The 19,909-nt window shown below is 38.2% G+C and overlaps 1 protein-coding gene across 1 annotated transcript in view; it reads right to left on the bottom strand.

The window, feature by feature from the left end:
* The window catches only part of LOC124613869 (ovarian-specific serine/threonine-protein kinase Lok-like), a 205,742-nt gene that overhangs the window by 36,781 nt on the left and 149,052 nt on the right, over window positions 1-19,909 (bottom strand). The window contains exons 5-7 of the mRNA XM_047142598.1: window positions 13,370-13,573; window positions 13,074-13,288; window positions 6,401-6,587 (exon numbers count right to left, since the gene is read on the bottom strand). Coding sequence (XP_046998554.1) covers window positions 6,401-6,587; window positions 13,074-13,288; window positions 13,370-13,573 — 606 coding nt within the window. The remainder of the gene's footprint in view (window positions 1-6,400; window positions 6,588-13,073; window positions 13,289-13,369; window positions 13,574-19,909) is intronic.

The following is a 19,909-nucleotide window of genomic DNA, read 5'->3' as shown; positions in this document are numbered from 1 at the left end:
TTGAAAGTCAAATATGGAAAGATCTTTTTGGGAAAAAAGTCACCGTCTTGCCCAGAAAAGTAGGTAAAGGCTACATCAGATTTGGTGGGTAGCCAACTAGAAGGTATCAATGAATTAGAACATTTGCAATCACCCAAATGCCTACTGACGCACAAAAAGAAGATTCAACATAAGCAAATAAATTATATTGTAACGCACAACATGAACTCACTACTTACGACTGGAAAACTCAAGGAGGTCACAGACGAATTAAATAAATAAAAAATGTTAATAGCGGCCAATGAATGAGAAACACAATAGAGGTCTCATCGAATCACAAGGATATAGTATTTATAATGGGAAAGCAAGACAAAGGATTATGAAACAGTGACCTCAATTTGGTACAGGATTTATAGTGAACATAAAAATAATAGATTCAGTAACTGATTTTCAAGGAATATCACCAAGAATTGCAACCTGTCAGAATCTCCAGGCTTCTTCCATGTATACAACCTTCTTTTATGATTCTTGAACCAAGTGTTAGCTATGATTAAGTTGCGCTCTGTGCAAAATCTACCAGGAGGCTTCCTCTTTCATTTCTTACCCCCAATCGATATTCACCTACTACGTTTCCTTCTCTCCCTTTTCCTACTGCCAAATTCCAGTCACCCATGTCTATTAAATTTTCGTCTCCCTTCACTATCTGAATAATTTCTTTTATTTCATCATACATTTCTTCGATTTCTTCGTCATCTGCAGAGCTAGTTGGCATATAAAATTGTACTATTGTAGTAGGGGTGGGCTTCGTGCCTGTCATGGCCACAATAATACGTTCACTATGCTGTTTGTAGTAGCTTACCCGCACTCCTACTTTTTTATTCATTATTAAACCTACTCCTGCATTACCCCTATTTGATTTTGTATTTATAGCCCTGTACTCGCCTGACCAAAAGTCTTGTTCCTCCTGCCACCTAACTTCACTAATTCCCACTACATCTAACTTTATCCTATCCATTTCCCTTTTTAAATTTTCTAACCTACCTTCCCGATTAAGGGATCTGACCTCCCACGCTCCGATCCATAGAATGCCAGTTTTCTTTCTTCTGATAACGACATCCTCTTGTGTAGTCCCCGCCTGGAGATCCGAATGGGGGACAATTTAACCTCTGGAATATTTTACCCAAGAAGACGCAATCATCATTTAACCATACAGTAAAGCTGCATGCCATCAGGAAAAATTACGGCTGTAGTTTCCCCTTGCTTTCAGCCGTTCGCAGTACCAGCACAGCAAGGCTGTTTTGGGTGATGTTACAAGGCCAGATCAGTCAACCATCCAGACTGTTGCCCCTGAAACTACTGAAAAGGCTGCTGACCCTCTTCAGAAACGAGACATTTGTCTGGCCTCTCAACAGATACCCCTCCGTTGTGGTTGCACCTACGGTATGGCTATCTGTATCGCTGAGGCACGCAAGCCTCCCCACCAACGGCAAGGTCCATTGTTCATGGGAGGGGGGGGGGGGCTTCTACAATAAAGAAAATTAAAGAATTTCATAAATTCAAGGTAGATCTTAAACAGTTTTTACTAACACACAGTTTTTATAGCATTGAAGAATATCTGAATCTGGAAAAGTAATATTATTTATATATACTGATATACTCTTCCTGTAGCCCTTTTATTGATCTTCATTTATTTATTTATTTATTCCATGTGATCTGGTGGTACATAGTGTGTTGCAGATGTTGGAAAATATCAGTCAACATTGTTAACATATACTAACATATAGTGTCATAATGTACTATATTGCTCAATGTTTTCAGTTTAACATAAAATAGCAAGATTACTGTTCTAAGTATTCATTTATAGAGTAAAAACAGTAACACAACAAATATGACTTCATGGCTTTGCTAAATTTTATGTTATCTTCAATGGATTTAATACTAGTGGGAATATTGTTGAACAGTTGGAGGCCCATGTGGAAAGCTCCCTTTTTACACAGTTGAGTGTTTGTACGTAAAACATGCAGATTTGAGTTCTTCCTGGTGTTGTGTTTATGTATTTCATTATTTTTTATGACTCTGGAGTCAGCTGGCACTATGTGGTTTCTGAAAGCTTGGGTTGTGTCTCTTGCAGTATGCTGGTTCTCTCTGTTTTGTTTTTTAAGTCATCTGCTGTAATTTGGAGTTCTCTTGTATTTTCCTTAATTTCTGTGATCCATTTAATGTCGCTCTTACTATTCCACAATTTGTTTATTATATCAGTACTAATTATGTTTTGTGGTGTTCTGATCAGATGTCCAAAGAATGAGATACATTTTTTTCCTGATCATGCTTATTACTGGTTCTATTTTCTTGTACACTGTTTCATTGTAAGCTATTCTCCAGTGCCTATTGACTTGATGTTGTTTATTTATGCATGTCCTGATTACTAAAGGTAGAGACAAGTGTATTTTGTCAGTTTCTGCTATATTAGATATTTTGAAGATGGTTTCAGCTGTGTAAGTTATTTCTGGTTGCGTAACTATTGTATTACGTTTTAATTTTGCATCTATGGATAGGTTTTTTGTTGTGTGTGTTTTTGTTATTATAATCTGCTTTGCTCAGTTTTTTTTATTCTGTTTTGCCATGAGGTTTTCTCATTTAGCTTGTAAGTTACAATTTCAACAAATATTTAAATTTATCAACAATTTTGATTTCTTGTTCTCCTATTGTAATTTTGTTTCCAAGTGGTGGGTCAGATAGCATAATCTCTGTTGGTTTTATTTCAAACGATATTCTGGGGCCAATTTTATGTGTTGCTTCTTGTAGTGAATTAACTTGTTGCCTGATTTCTTGAACATTGTTGTCTAGGAGAGCAAGATCATCAGCAAATCCCAAGAATTTCAAATTTATATTATTTTTAGCATTTCCAATTCTAATGTGCTTTGGGTTATCATTGTACCATTCTCTCATTAAGTGTTGCAGGGCACAGTTAAACAGTACTGCTGAGAGACTGTCACCTTTTCTTAAGCCTGTTTTTTTAAGGAATGGTTCACAAATTTCTTCTCTAAACTTAACTTTCAGTTTGGTTCTGGCTACAGTAAGTCTTGTTAATTTAATTAGTTTTGGATGAAGTCCCAGGTTTCATAAAATTTTTGGTACTGAAGGTCTATGGAGGCAGTCATATGCCTTCTACAACTCCGCAAGTGGTATTGCAACAGGCTTGTTCCACGTCCTGTAGTATGCCATAATCAATTTTAAACTAATGATTCGCTCTGCACAGCTTCTTCATGGTCTGAAACCTACCTGATATTCCCCTAACTCCTGTTCTAGTTGTTCCTTGATTCTTCCATATAGGATCTTGGATAAAATCTTGTATGTCTAGTCTAGGAGAGAGATTCCTCTGCAGTTGTCTGGACTGCTCTTATCCGCCTTCTTGTGTAGGGGGGTGTATGATGGCCATAGTCCAATGTTCAGGTCAATTCCTAAGAATTCTTTGTGTTCTTCACAATTCAAAAGCTTATTATATGCTTTTGCCATCATTTCAGCATTTTCTGTCTGCCATTCTTCCACCTTCATCATTCAGTATTAGTGTTCACGGCTCGTACTGTTGTAGTTGTTTCCCAAAGATTTTGTATCAGTTCCTGGAAATGATTTTTTGGTAATTCTCTTCTATAGGGTTTATTATGTCTTTATAGAATCCTCTTTTAATTTTCCTAATTTTTTTATGATTTTTTTCTTTCATTTTTGAGGTTGATGGCATTTTCTTCTGTTTTGTTTATTTGAAACCTTAACCATGCTTGGTGTCTTTCTTCATGGAATTTGTCACATTCTGGAGTCCTCCACGCAGGTGTACTTTGTGGTTTCAAGTGAGCTCGTTTCTTTAGACTTGGTACCAGTTCTTCTAGATCATCTGCTACTTTTTGGTTTGTGTTATTTGTTGGTATTTGTTATTTTTAATTAGCTGATATGGGTCATACCTCCTTCTTGTTTTATTAGTTTTTTTTTTTTTTTTCATTTTTTCTTTGACGGTGTGAATTTGATTTTAATTTTAACCAAGTAGTGGTCTGAGCCTGTGTCTACTCCTCTCAATACTTTAACATTGTACATTTCTTACAAAAATTTCTGAGGAGGTCCCAAAATTTATGTACCTCCCCCCTTTGATTTTGTTATAAAACGTTTTTCATTTGTAGGGGATGAACATTTATAATTATGTAGGTTTTGTTCATTGTTTTAAAAGTCAGTTTTATTTAATGTTGAAAATTCCTGGTGAGTTTTCAGAAAGCATACACATTCATAAATGTATAAGCTAGGAAGAGTCATTATTTTAAATTCTTTAAATATTTCCGTGCATGACATTCTGCAGGGAACCCCTTTCATTATTCTAATAGCCCTTTTTTGAAGTTTGAAAGCTTGTTTTGCTGTACCTGCGTTTCCCCAGAAGATCACACCATATCTAAGCAAACCGTTCATGTAAGCATAATAGGCACACAGCAATGATTCAGTGTTGCAGCATTCCCGAAGCATTCTTAGCACATAGCAGCATTTACTTAATTTTTTACTCAAAACTTTAGATGCTTTTCCCATCTCAAGTCTCATCCACCCATATACCAAGGAATTTTGTGTATGGAGCTTGTGCAATAACATAGTTCCCTAACTCAGCTTTTACTCTTCTTTTAGCTGTACTTTAAATATTACTGAAATTCATCAATACCGTTTTATCCTTATTTATGATCAAAGCATTATCACTAAACCATTTTCCTGTCTCATTTATTGTCCTAGAGACACTCTGCTGTAGATCACTTTGGAGACCCATCAGAAATATCACAATTTTAAAGTCACCTATTACCTCGTAACCATACATTTTACGAATTCTAGCAAGAAGTTTATGCTTGTGTAATCCGCTTTGAGATGAACTGAGTGAGTCTGAGGAGGGGATGGGTATCTTTACCCATTAAGAATGTGTTTGATGAGCTGTCTACAAATATGCACCACTCATTTGGATTGGAGTCTATTCCAACAGTGCCAGTCAGACCAGTCACACTGTGGCAGAAGCATAGGTCATTTTGATGAAGGGGAAAAATTCTTAGTGACACTTTCTCTGTTCTGGCATGCACACCTTCATCCAACAAGTTCCACTGCTTCAATCTTGATGTCAGAAGCTCGGTCCTTGACTTTGTGAAACCAAGGTCTGTAATCAAGTCATTTACATCTTCCTATTTATGATAGTATTTTTCTATATCCTCAGCTGAAAAATCTGAATCTGCAACTTCCCATCTACTTTGTGAACTCTCTTCTATATAAAAATGATATATTACACTGTACAGGCATGTCAAAGTATTCTTTGGAGGTCTTAAACATTTTATGTTAATGGAGTACTCTTTTTCTCTGGCCTTGATAAAATGATCACATCATCATAATCATCATTTTGAACAGTTTCTGGCCACATGCTGGGTCTGTCTGAAACATAAGCCTCACCATCTAGTCATGTTTTCCCACCATCTTTCTGTGTTCACTATGGTCCAGTCCTTGTACCTTTTTTTCAATAGACTCCTCCTTTACATTTCAGCCACCTATCCCTTGGTCGTTTACTTCATACCTCCATTTCATGTAACTTCTTGGGAGTGTTCTTATTTTCCATTCTCTTAAAGTGCTCATACCAGCTTGGTCTTGATGTTTCTTCCTGTTCTGTAGGGGTTCCTCTTTCACTATTTTCCTTACCCTTTAACTTCTTATCCTATCTCTTCTTGTTACTCCTGTCCTTCTTATGAGGGACTTCATTTCACATGCCTGTAATCTGATTACATCTATTTTCTTCATTACTGATGTTTTAGATGCGTATATTAGTACTGGGATGTATCAACTTGTATATATTACTTCTTTGCTTTTTTTTTTTTTGTTGGATGTCTTTGTTCCGAACCAGGCTCATAACACTAAGCAGGAAAGGTGTGGCCTGTCTGCCATGTTCACTGATCTCCTCTGTCACAATTCCCAAGTATTTGACACTTTCCACACTCTTTAATTATTAATTTCCATTCATTATTCCAGTAGTTACTCTATCCTACTTTCTGGTTCTAACCAGGATGTCACATTTGTTTGCATTAAATTTCATTCCACGTTCGTTCATTCATGACCACATACATAGCAATACTTATTTTATAGACACTTGCAGTCTCATGATCCCATCTTTTAAGAATCTTTTGAGTCAGTAAATTGGAGACAAACTGAAACAGTGAGTGTAAGATCACACTACATCACTGAAAAATAGAAAATTACTGAATGTGAATGTCCTGTAACGAAAGCAAAGTTTATGGGGAATAGTGGGTATTTGCTGTATTCTTTAAAAGCAGTCAACTAGAGGACAGTTATGAAAACATAAAGATAAAGAAAACAGTAAAATTTGTTAATATATTAAAACCAGTAGCTGATAAATAACAATAGTCACCTGTAGCCAACGATGCGTCAAGATGTGTTTAACTTTAATCCTCTGATTTGGGTCTTTTTTCAACATACTGTCCACAAGCTCTTGTGCAGGATACGATACATTTACCCACACTTCAGGTGGTTTGGTAATATGATACTGCCCTCTCATGATAGCAATGGGATCACGGAATGGTAATGATCCACTCAGGCTGTGACAGTAATGGCATTAAAATCAGTTAGGCTGGTCACATTATTAATACATGTATCACTGTTTCAAATTGCATGAACTCACATAACTTATTACAATAACAAACAATGGAAAATCCAGGATGGAATGTAACAATATAATGAAATAGATCGTTGCTACTAACGATACTGCAGAGATGCTGCGTCACAGAAAGGCACAACAAAAAGACTGTTGGAACAAGAGATTTAGGCCAACAAGGCCTTTGTCAAAAACAAACAACATACACATATGTTCGTGCAAATGCATCTCACACCAACATTACCTCAGTCTCTGGCAGCTGAAGCCAGACTCCAGCTGCCAGAGACTGTGGCCATGTGGCTGAGAGTTGCATTTGTGTGTGTGTGTGTGTGTGTGTGTGTGTGTGTGTGTGTGTGTGTGGCCTGTCTATTTTTGACAAAGGCCTTGTTACCCGAAAGCTAACATTCTGACAGTCTTTTTGTTGCGCCTTTCTGTGACTCAGCATCTCCGCTGTAAGGTGAGTAGCAACTATCATTTTCATTATATTGTTATTACAATAACAAAGATTCTAGGTTGCAAATCGTAAACAAAAAAGCAAATGCCTATCTGTAGTTGATTGGTTTGTGGCACATACATGTAAGTAACAGCAGAGAGACATTGCTAGCTTTTGAGCTGTCACACTGATTTTTGTGTGGTTATTTACACACACAAATACAAAGACACAGATGTACCCACTCTTGGCCACGGTAACACATAATGTTGCCATGGTCACAGTAATGTAATATCTAGTAATGACTTGTGCTGTTGTGTGTGTAACCCAATCTTGGTCACGGTAACACATAATGTTGCCATCGTCACAGTAATGTAATATCTAGTAATGACTTGTGCTGTTGTGTGTGTCTATGCAGCACAGATCAATCAACTATAGATGAGTGGTTGCTTTTCCTATTTTTTAAATTTACTTTCTATATTTGTTTTGGACTTACATCAACTGTTACATCAAGTACAGTTGAGAGCAGTAATCATTCAGATCTCTTCCCTTCCTGTGAATGCACTCAAACCTGGTTTTGCTTAGTAGCAAGAAACTTCAGTAACATATAGTTAAAAACAACTATTGGATACTAAATACCACCTCATTTTTAGTGAATGTGATAAATAGAAAATTTCAGATCACTTGTAGTATTCACTTACAAAATTATGAAACCTACTGCTAATACATGGAATTCATGAAGCAAGTGAGAAGATGCTGCAGAGAAAAACTGAAAATTAATGAATGAATAAAGAGAAGTTTGACAAATGACTAGAATGATACAAGGTTGATATGGAAATCATACAGGAAGTAGTACTTATTAATAAGTGTTAATGGAAGAGAAACACAGCTAAAATAAAGTGAAGAGACAGACAAGGTTAACCCCTTTCATCATTCTTGTACAGCACATTCGTTGAAGAAGGAATTAGTATCTTCTACATTTACATCTACATAGGTGCTCAGCAAGCCACCGTATGGTGCATGGTGGAGAGTATCCCAAACCACTACTAGTCATTTCCATTTTCCTGTTCGACTCGCAAATAGAGTGAGGGAAAAACAACTGTCTATAAGCCTCCATATGAGCCCTAATTTCTCATATCTTATCTTTGTGGTCATTATGTGCAATGGATGTTGGCAGCAGTAGAATTGTTCAGCAGTCAGCTTCAAATGCTGGTTCTCTTAATTTTCTCAACAGTGTTTCTCGAAAAGAATGTCGCCTTCCCTCCAGGGATTGCCACCTGAATTCCCGAAGCATCTCCATAACACTAACGTGTTGTTCAAACCTATCAGTAACAAATCTAGCAGCTGTGACATTCACCTGCTTTATTTCTTTGTTGATAGTCCTCGGTGTCAACGTACTGCATTGGTTATACTGGATGAAAAATGGGGGGTGGAAGTTCAACACTGACTACTATAAATGATGTAGCCAACAGTTGCACAGTGGCCTTTCACAGTTTTTTTTTTTTTTTTTAATTTCAGTTCACAACCCCCAACATTACACAATTATATGGCCAGTTCACTATTGGTTAACTTTTGAAAAGCCTCATTAATAGTTTTCAGGCAAACATCAGCATACAGTTACAGTAGTTTGCTGTTAAACATCTATGAGCTGTAGATACCTAACCACACAGTTCACTATTTCTGAAATAAATTGAACAGACACTGTAATTATTTTAACACATGGCCTATTTATGTTACACTAATTCCACTGTTCAGTTGATGCATTACTCTGGTACATATTGCCCCATCTGTAAACTGGTCATGGACTAGACTGTCTTGGGGCCAAAAATCTGTCCTTTATATATCCTCACAACAATAGGCAATGGAACTACACATTGTTTGATGTTCAAGTTACAGAAATTACAATTAAAACATAACTCATACAATTAACTGAATACATAAAAAAATTCCTCCTTTTTAACAGTTACTTCTATCACAAATATTAGGCTGAGTTATTTGTTTAAATCATGAAATTGACAGATATACTTATACAAACAATGCTTTTGACAAATCTGCTAATTATTTTGGAATTAATTAAGGGGTAGCTTTGTTAAAGTGTTTTCAATGAGAGCCAAATAAATACTTTAAGAGTCCTGGTAGTTCTTTCAAATGTTTATAATTAACACAGAATTTATATTTGTTTATAAGTCAACAATAGAATTTAAGTCATGAAACAATAACTGATTTAACCCAACACCAAAAGATATTAATTAGGAATTGTCAAAATATATTAGGAAATTGATTACATACACAAAACTAAACACAAAATTTGATCTGGCGCCACATTTCTTAAGACTGAGGGCCAACCTTTCTCTTTTATGGAAATGCAGATTATACTAATGTATGTTAATGGTAATTAGACAATAATGAAAATAAAATTAATTTAAGGAGGCAGATAGCACAACAAGAGAGTAAGTAAAGAGGTCCCAGCTTGCTTCATCACATAGCCCACCTCTGAATTGCTTCGATGCCTTCTAATACCTTGCCGATTTGTGGACATAAGCTTCTCAGTCTCAAGAAAGTTTGTTATATTCAAATTTAGAATATGTTCAAGGATTCTGCAGCAAACAGAAGTTAGGAATATTGGTCTGTAATTTTTTGGGTCCCTTCTTATATACTGGAGTCATCTGTGCCTTTTTGCAGTCACTTGGGACTTTGTGCTGGGCAAGAGATCTATGAATAATGCAAACTAGGTAAAGGACCAATGCCATAGAGTACTCTTTGTAAAATCGAATTGGGATTCCATCCGGACCTGGTGGTTTATTTGTTTTCAAATCTTTCAATTGTTTCTCTATGCCAGGGATGCTTATTACTATCGTCCATACAGGATTCTGTCTGATGGTCAAATGATGGTACGTTTTTACATTTCTTCTGTGTTTGTTAGACAGTACAAAGAGAATTAAAATAAATGGTGAAGCAGCACAATGCATGTGATTGCTGATGCACTGTTTCTGTGGCAGATTCAATGCTTAAAATACTGTATTCTAGTTAATACTGTCAAAAGCTGTTTGTAAGTATAGAAATGAAGGATGGGTAGTCTTTCCTTAACTTATTTCCTGAGGTAAGTAGTTGGGTCAGCAGTGCCTCTTATGTTCCCACATTTCTCCAGAATGAGGTCAGTTTCTACCAATTTTTCATTCTTCACTAAATAATTTATGTCAATATTTCACAGCTGTGATTTATTAAACTAATATTTCGGTAATATTTCATCTGCCAGCACCTGCTTTCTTTGTAATTGGAATCACTACATTGTTCTTTAAGTCTGAAGGTATTTTTCCTGTCTCATACCTCTTGCACACCATGTGGATTGTTTTGTCATCTGGCTTTACAATGACCAGTGGTTCTGAGGGAATGCTGTCTATGCAAGGGGCCTTGTTTTGACTTAGGTCTTTCAAGTCCTCTGTCAAATTCTTCTTGCAGCATCTTATCTCCCATTCACCTACGTCTACTTCCTCTTCTCTTTCTGTAATATTTCTTTTCAGTTCATTTCAATTCTATAACCCCTTTACACATTCCTTTCACCTTTTAGCTTTCCCTCCTTTGCTTAGTACTGTTCATCCATTCAGCTCTTTTTGTTCATGGAGCTGGTTCTCTTTTTTGCAGTGGTATAAGAATTAAATTGGAGCAATATTCCTGAGTTTCTTTTCGTAAAGAAACATTGAAATAAAATTAAGCATTTCTGTTTCTGCTAATCTACCCTCAATTTCAGTTCCTGTCTTATGTACGAGTGTCTGGACACTAACTTTGGTACCACTAATAGCCCTTACATATGACCAGCATTTTGTGAGAATTTTTTTTATAATATTCTGTAATGGTAGACAATGAACGCTTCACACTCTTGACAGCTGAAAGTGTTTCATCCAGCATCTCTCTATCTACAGCCATATATTTTGGTTTACACATATTATTCATTAGTCTCTATTTCTTTAGAAGTTTCTGTACAGGGACAGTATACCATGGAGGGTCCCTCTCATTATGATCTGTGCTACTGAGTATATACCTGTCCAGTGCATGCTGAACTGTTCTTTTTATCTTGACCATAGTCCCTCTAGGGCTCCTGTCCTGAGCTAAAGGTTTCAACTTCTTAATTAAGGTATGACAATACAGTATCATTATCAAGTTTACTGAACATACAAATCTTTATACTTGTTTTAGATGCTCTTTGTACTTTGGTAATCATTGTTGCTACAACTGTCTCATGGTTACCAATATCATTGGTCTGCTTGTGGTCGTTAGATCCAATATAGTTCCATCATGAATGGGTTTGTTAACTATTGCTACAACTGTCTCATGGTTACCAATATCATTGGTCTGCTTGTGGTCGTTAGATCCAATATAGTTCCATCATGAATGGGTTTGTTAACTATCTATTCTAGGTAGTTTTTAGAGAAGACATTTAGTAATGTTTCATCAGATGTCTGATCACATGCCACCACTAAAAAACTATAATGATCCCAATTGGTTATTGGGTAATTACGGTCTCCTCCTCTGATGATACAATGTGATGTGCTTGTGAACTAAGGTATTTTGCTTACATCAGTGGGTTAGTTTGGTGGTTAATAGATGCAGCTTCAGTTTCTACTTTGGTGGATTTGATTGTTTTATCTAGTGCAACAAATACACCACCCCCATTGCCCATTAGCCTATTCTTTCGGTTTCTCCAACAATCTGACTGCAGTCAGTTTCAGGTCTTAATCAGCTTAACTAGTAGCTTGGGAGTTTCCTTTCATTTTAGCAGCACTTCAAACTCTGGCACTTCATTGCAAGTGCTTTGACAGTTAATTACAAGGTTTTTAAAGCTATTGACTGTGGGGAGAATTCCTTTGTATCTCACACTGATAATTCCAGGTCTCCTGCACTTATTGTTATCTGGACTGGATGGAGAGTTGCCCAATCTAGAAATCCCTTGTGTGCACCCCACTCACAGTCAGATACCTGGGTAACAGCCTCTGATGTGCAGTGCACTCATGAACTATTTAGGAAGACAATAACAAATAATTAAATAGTTTAAAAATGACTCTACTTTGTTGACTAATTCCAGATTCATTCATTTATTAGTTAATTGCAGTTTGGTAATTTGCATACACAGTTTCTGAGCCATGGATTATTCACTGATGTAAATCAAGGCATAAACATGAGCATGTGTGAGCACACCATATGATACAAGACAAGCAAGCTTATAAAAAAGGTTTGACATTTTCCCATCCTGCCTCTTATTTTTCTCGTACAGTGGCTGATTACAGAGGGGTAAGCTATCAGGAGGCTGAAAGGATTCTGCATGTGTTATATTGCATCTTTCAATTAGAATCAGAGTTTCAGTAACTATCAACTGTGTGTTTCATTATTATGACCTGACTGCTAGTGATCACATAAGATAAAAGAGATTGAGAACACATTTTTAGTATCTGTGAAAGAGGATTAAAGAAAAATATATATACATTATCCTACATGGATATAAATTGAAATCCTCCTATATTAATTTCAGTAACTTACTTTGAGATCACTTGCATTATTTTTTTCCTGTTCATAGAATTTTGTTTATCCAGCTGAAAAGAAGGATAGGAAATATGCAAAAAATATTTGCAAGGCAAAAATTTCATTTCATAGTAATATCAGTTTGTGAATTAATGGTGTATCTGAATGGAGTGGGTAACTATATGTCAGTGGTTTGTTTTCTTTAAGTATATTATAATTGGGAGAGTGACAAAGTGCAGTGGTATTTTAGGTAAAGTATAAAACAGAATATTGCCAAAGTAAGAGGTAGAAATAGAGAAGAGATCAATGACAGGAAGATGATGACAGAGATGAAGATGTAAAAAATACCAAGAAAAATAACAAAGATACACGATTATGGTCAGTACTATCCACTTCCATCCATTACATTACAATTCAGTTTCTTTAGCTTTTATTACACAAGTTCTTACAATAAATTTAAAACTAATGGAATGTTATCTGTCTCACCAATAAAACAGAATGACTCCCATGCTCCATACATCAACTTGCTTCGTATATGTCTTTCCCCTGGATGCGGCTGAATGTATTTCAGGTGCTATGTAAAATGGCGTACCTACTTTTGTATCCATGGCACTCTGGAGACATTCATTTTTTGAAACTCCAAAGTCACTCACTTTAATTATGGTCTCAGGTTTTCTTTCCATCAGTAAAATGTTTTCTGGCTATGAAACAAAGTGTCACTTATTTAGCAACAGGAACACAGGCACATGTGGTGTTTCTCAAATAGTTATTTTATAACTGACCTTGAGATCACGATGACAGATGTCTTTATTATGGATGTACTCAACGGCAAGTGACAACTGATAAAATATTAATTTTGTCTGCTTCTCCGTGAGCCTAAGGCGTGGTTGAATCCAGTTGACAAGATCACCACCTTCCATAAGTTCCAAGATAATATAAAGATCTCTGCTCTGGAATACCATATCTTCCATTGAGATAACACATGGCTGCAATAAAGAAATAAAGACTGACTTGTTATTAAAAAGTGAATTCCACACACAATACTGTCTTTCATCTACAGGTGTTATCAGCATAAAAAAATTACCTGTGGTTAATTTTCAGTAATATATGATTAACAGCTATTATAAAAAAATTACCTGTGGTTAATTTTCAGTAATATATGATTAACAGCTATTATAAAGGAAATGCAAATTTATTTACATTCATTTTATGGAAATGAAATGGAAAACAACTACAAATGTATTTTAATCTAAGTCAATAAATATTCTATTCACTGAAGCAATGAGGAAGAAATTCTGAACGAAACAAGAAAACAAATTAGGTCAGTCCCAAATGTGTGCACAATCTCCAGATGTATATTATCTGTCTCACCAATAAAACAGAATGACTCCCATGGTGTTATTCAGATGATATTGGTAAGTGATGCATACATTAACAGAATGAATGGTGGCATTAGAGAACAGTTCTATGTCTCAAGGAGGCTCCTGCATTTTTGTTGATGTATGACTAGTGCAAGAGACTATTTCAATTAAACAGTAGAAAATCCATGATGGAATGTAACAATAGTAGGAAAGGTATAGTTGCTACTCACCATATAACGGGGATGCTGAGTCGCAGATAGGCACAACAAAAAGAGTGCCAGAAAGTGAGCTTTCACACACACACACACACACACACACACACACACACACACACACACACATGCAACTCACACACACATACACATGACCACAGTCTCTGGCAGCTGGAACCAGACGGTGAGCAGCAGTGCATGATAGAACAGTCAGCAGGGTGGGAGTAAGGAGAAGGATGGGGTGGGGAGGGGGAGGGATAGAAGGTAGGGGTGGGGATGGTAAAGTGCTGCTAGAGGGAGTATGCAGGGATGAGGTGGAGAGCAGGGCAGCTAAGTGCAGTTGGAGGTTAGACAGAATGCGGGGAGAGAGAGGGCAGGGTGGCGGAAAAGGAGAAGTAAGAAGACTGGGTGCTTTGGTGGAATAGAGGACTGAGTAGTGCTGGAATGGGAACAAGGAAGGGGCTAGATGGGCACGGGAAATGACTAATGAAGGTTGAGGCCAGGAGGGTTATGGAGCATTGTTCACAAGGAGCCAGATGGCATAGACTGTGATTTATGTACTTTAGGAAGCATGTACAAGGTAGGACTGTGGGAAGTGGTAGGGGTGAGGAGAGAGATGGACTTCAGGGAGAGCTTCTGGGATGGGCCTAAGGATTTGAGGAGAGACTGGAGATCCTGCTGCATTTCTGGGAAGGGGTCACTGTGGTAGGGTTTGTAGGTGGATGAATCTGACATTTGCTAGGTAGTCCTTGCAGTTCAGAGCAACAGGTGTGGAGCCTTTGTCATAAGTTAGGATTACAAGGTCAGGATCAGTTTTTAGGTGGTGGATTGCAGTTCATGCTGTGGAATTTAAGGTTAGTTTTTTAGTTTGCATGCTGTGGGATTTGGGGAATGAGACAAGGCTTGAGATTAAGAAATTCTGGGGAGTTAACCCTTTCCAACAATCTTTTTGTTGTGCCTATCTGCGACTCAGCATCTCTGCTATATGGTGAGTATCAACTATCCTCCTCATAATATTGTTACCTTCCATTCTGGATTTTCCAGTGTTTGATTTTGCCTTGTGGCTTTTCTTCCATCATAACCCAGTGCTGTTTTCCTTTTTTCCTTTGCTACTATTTTCTAATGCATTTCTTTACTCAGTGCCCATCCTTTTTCTTCTTTTCTATATTTCTCTTGTTGCCTTACAAACTACACTACACACTCTACTTATGAGACACATTGTATCAACCATACTGGCTGCTCTCAACAGAGGGCTACAAGATCATGCACGTTATTGATGCAGCATCTCATGTCCCACATTACTCCCTCCAATACGTTAATCCTTTACCTTAAAATCAATCACTCTCCCTGAGTCACTTTCACTTCTTTTCGCCATGTTATTTCCTGTACCTTTCCTGTGCCACACAAACTGGTATCTCGTCCTACCAACCCCTCCCCACCCCCAACTGCCCCTCTCTATTTCAGTTCGAACCTATTACATTCAACTAATCTAGTCACATCTGCCGTCCCTCTTCTTCATATTTAGCTACCCACAAACCTGCTACCCACATTACTAATTTATTTATTTATTTTTTTCTTTGATCTCATTATGGTTTCATGCAAATTTCAGTTTGTTTTCACCTTTCACTAACTGCCTACTCCCTCACATTTCATATGGTTTCCACTTGTTTCATCCTTTTCTTCATTTTTCCCATGTGTTTGGGTGTATTTTTGTGAATTTTTTGGGCATATTTATACGTTATTTACGTAGTTTTACACCTTTTTTTCCACCATTGTGGATCCTTGCTCCTTCCAGCTGCGTCAATATAGAAAAGTTTCCTCATCCCTAGCCAGAACCCAATCCCACATTTTGTTCGTGCATTGCATGGGATCCCCCCCTCCTCGTCCCCCCCCCTCCTCGTCCCCCCCCCTCCTCGTCCCCCCCCCTCCCCTCCCCCCAAATGATCTCCATCAAGTTACCCATCTCTGGCTACCACCCTTCCTTCCAAAATAACATCAATCTGTTCAAATCCCGCCATTCCTTAGCCTTCACCAATATAGGCCTGCAAAACGATATCAATCAGCCCTGAAACTACTTGCAATATCTTATTTATTTATTTACACGTCAAGTTCCATAGGACCAAATTGAGGAGCAAGTCTCCAAGGTCAGGGAACACATCAGGACATGAAGTTACAACATAAAAGTAATAACAGATAAAAATAAAATATTTGTGAACCCAAAAAGTCAGTCCAAAAGTTTAAGTAGCCAGCTGTGGTGGCCGAGCAGTTCTAGGTGCTTCAGTCCGGAACCACGCAACTGCTACAGTCACAGGTTCGAATCCTGCCTCGTGCATGGCTGTGTGTGGTGTCCTTAGGTTAGTTAGGTTTAAGTAGTTCTAAGTCCAGGAGACTGATGACCTCAGATGTTAAGTCCCATAGTGCTCAGAGCCATTTGAACCATTTGTTTAAGTAAATGCAATCAACAATACAACAAGAATCAGCTTAATTTTTCAAGGAACTCCTCAGTAGAATAGATGGAGTGAGCCATGAGGAAACTTCCCAGTTTTGATTTGAAAGTGCATGGATTGCTGCTAAGATTTTTGAATTTGAGTGGTAGCTTATTGAAAATGGATGCACAAGAGTTAAGGAAGTCTGACCCAAATACAGGTTTGATTTCTGCCAAGTATTAACTGAGTGAAAGCTGCTTATTCTTGGGAATAAGCTAACATTGTTAACAAGAAATGACAGTATGGAATATATATATATTTAGAGGCCAATGTCAAAATACCCGGACTTGTGAACAGGGGTCGACAAGAGGTTCATGAACTTACACCACTTATTGCCCAAACCACCCATTTCTGAGCTGAAAATATCCTTTTAGAATGGGAAGAGTTACCCCAAAATATAATACCATATGACATAAGTGAATAAAAATAAGCAACCTTGACTAATTTTTGTGTCAAACGATCACTCACTTCAGATACCGTTCGAATAGTAAAAATGACAGCATTAAGTCTTTGAACAAGATGATGACCATGGGCTTTCCATGACAGCTTACTATCTATTTGAACACCTAGAAATTTGAACTGTTCAGTTTCACTAATCATATGCCCATTCTGCAAAATTAAAAAGTTAGATTTTGTTGAATTGTGTGTTAGAAGCTATAAAAACTGAGTCTTACTGTGATTTAGCGTTAGTTTATTTTCTATGAGCCATGAACTTAGGTCATGAACTGCACTATTTGAAACTAGGCCAATGTTGCACACAACATCCTTTACTACCAAGCTAGTGTCATCAGCAAACAGTAATATTTTAGAGTTACCTGTAATACTAGAGGGCATATCATTTATATAAATAAGGAACAGGAGTGGCCCCAACACTGATCCCTGGGGCACCTGTCAATTGACTGCACCACACTCAGACTCCACATCACAGCCATTCTCAACATTGTGAATAATGAGCTTCTGCTGTCTGTTGCTAAAGTAAGAGGTGAACCAACTGTGAGCTACTCGCTGTATTCCATAATGATCCAACTTCTGGAGCAATATTTTGTGATCAACACAATCAAATGATTTAGTTAATTCAAAAAATATGCCTAATATTGGAAACCTCTCCATTCATAAAATTCTGCTGCCATGTAATCCCAAATTTCTGAATCTCATAACACACATTGAAACTCTTGCCCTCCAGGAACAGGAGCATCAGCACAACGCCACATAAAAACACTATCCATCCTGCTCACTTCCTACTCCTGCCTTGGACTGCCACTGTCCATCACCTCTACAAAACTTGCAAATTTTCCCCATGTCCCCTCATAACAGACAAACCCTGTCTTGCAGTCCTACTACATTTACACCACCCTCCAAAACTTCCTCCCACCACCACACATGATGCAAAACCAAAACAGACCCAAACACACTCATGAACCTTTCCTCCAAAAACCTTAGCCCCACAGAAGTATCAGTCCTATCCAAAGGACTCACCTTTTGCCCTACTCCCAAATTCAGTCATGCAGGACTTGTTAAGGACCTTCTCTCCTTCTCCCAGTCCCTACAGTGGATACATTTTTTTGCCACCAACCCTACCCATCAGACTCAACCAAAACACCAATGTTCAACCCTGCCTGACTCAGTTCACTCCTCATCCAACCATGATCCATCCCCACTACCCCAAATTACCCCATGTTAACTTTCCTGAATTTCTTAACCTGGAACCTTACCTCACCATCATTCCCCAAATTCCTCAATATACAAACTAACATTACATCCACAGCAAGGACCACAATCCACCACCTAAAAACTGATACTGACATTTTAATACTACCTGCTGACAAAGGCTCCACCACTGTTCTTTTGAGCCGCAAGGATTACCTGGCAGAAGGGCTCCACCAGATGTCAGATTCATCCACCTACAAACCCTGCCACAGTGACTTCATTCCAGAAATCCAGCAGGATCTCCAGTCTCTCCTCAAATCCTTAGGCACACCAGAAACTTTCCCCAGAGTCCATCTCTTTCCTCACCCCTACCACTCCCTGGTGCTCCTACCTTCCAATGCCTCCTAAAGTCCATAAATCTAACCATGGACCATACCCCATTGTGGCTGGTTACTGTGCCCCCACTGAGAGAATCTCTGCTCTTGTAGAGCAACAACATCAGTCTATTACCTGGAACCTACCTTCCTATATAAAAGATACTAACCATCCTTCCTAACGTCCAATGGATTCCAGACCAACAACCTCCTTCCTAATCACCATGACCAACTAATCCTCACCCACAATTACTACACTTTTGAAGGCATTTTCTACAAACAAATCTGGGGTATAGCTATGGGCACCTGCATGGCACCATCTTATGCCAACCTATTCGTTGGCCATCTAGAAGAATCCTTCTTAAACACCCTGATTTACAAGTCCCTCACCTGGTTCAGGTTCACTGATGACATCTTCATGATCTGGGTCAAGAATGAGGACACCCTGTCCACATTCCTGCAGAACCTTGATACTTTCTTCCCCATCCACTTCACCTGGTTCTACTCAACCCAGCAAGTCACCTTTATTAATGTTGACCTCCATTTCAAAGACGACTACTACAGTGCCTCTGTCCAACATCAAACCTACCAACCTCCAGCAATATCTCAACTTCGACAGCTGCCACTCACTTCACAACAAGAAGTTCCTTCCAAACAGCCTAGCCACCCACAGCTGTCACATCTGTAATGATGAACTGTCCCACTCAAAATGTACTGAGGGTCTCACTGAGGCCTTTACAGATTGTAATTACCCGCCCAGCCTTGTACAAAAACAGGTCTCCCATGCCTTATCTTTCAAGTTAGCCACCACCTCCCTAAGTCCTACTGTCCAGCCACAGAAGAGCATTCCCCTCGTGACTCAGTACCACCCAGGACTGGAGCAACTGAATTACATCCTCTGCCAGGCTTTTAACTAACTCTTGTCATACACAGAAATGAAAACCTTACCCACTATTGTTTCCACCCCTCCCACAGTGGTATTCCGCTGCCCACCAAACCTACATAATATCCTTGTCCATTCCTACACAAACCCTGCTCCCAACCCCTTGGCACATGGCTCATATTCCTGTAAAAGACCTAGATGCAAGACCTGCCTCATACAACCTCCCACCACCACCACCTACTTCAGTCCAGTCACAAACATCACCTAGCCTATCAGAGGCAGGGCTGCCTTTGAAACCAGCCATATGATCTACAAGCTATGCTGCAACCACTGTGTTGCATTTTACGTGGGCATGGCAA

This window comes from Schistocerca americana, chromosome 4 (genome assembly GCF_021461395.2).
Source record: "Schistocerca americana isolate TAMUIC-IGC-003095 chromosome 4, iqSchAmer2.1, whole genome shotgun sequence".
NCBI classification, from domain to species: domain Eukaryota; kingdom Metazoa; phylum Arthropoda; class Insecta; order Orthoptera; family Acrididae; genus Schistocerca; species Schistocerca americana.
Note: the sequence above shows the minus strand (reverse complement) of the source record. Positions and strands in the feature narration are given on the sequence as shown.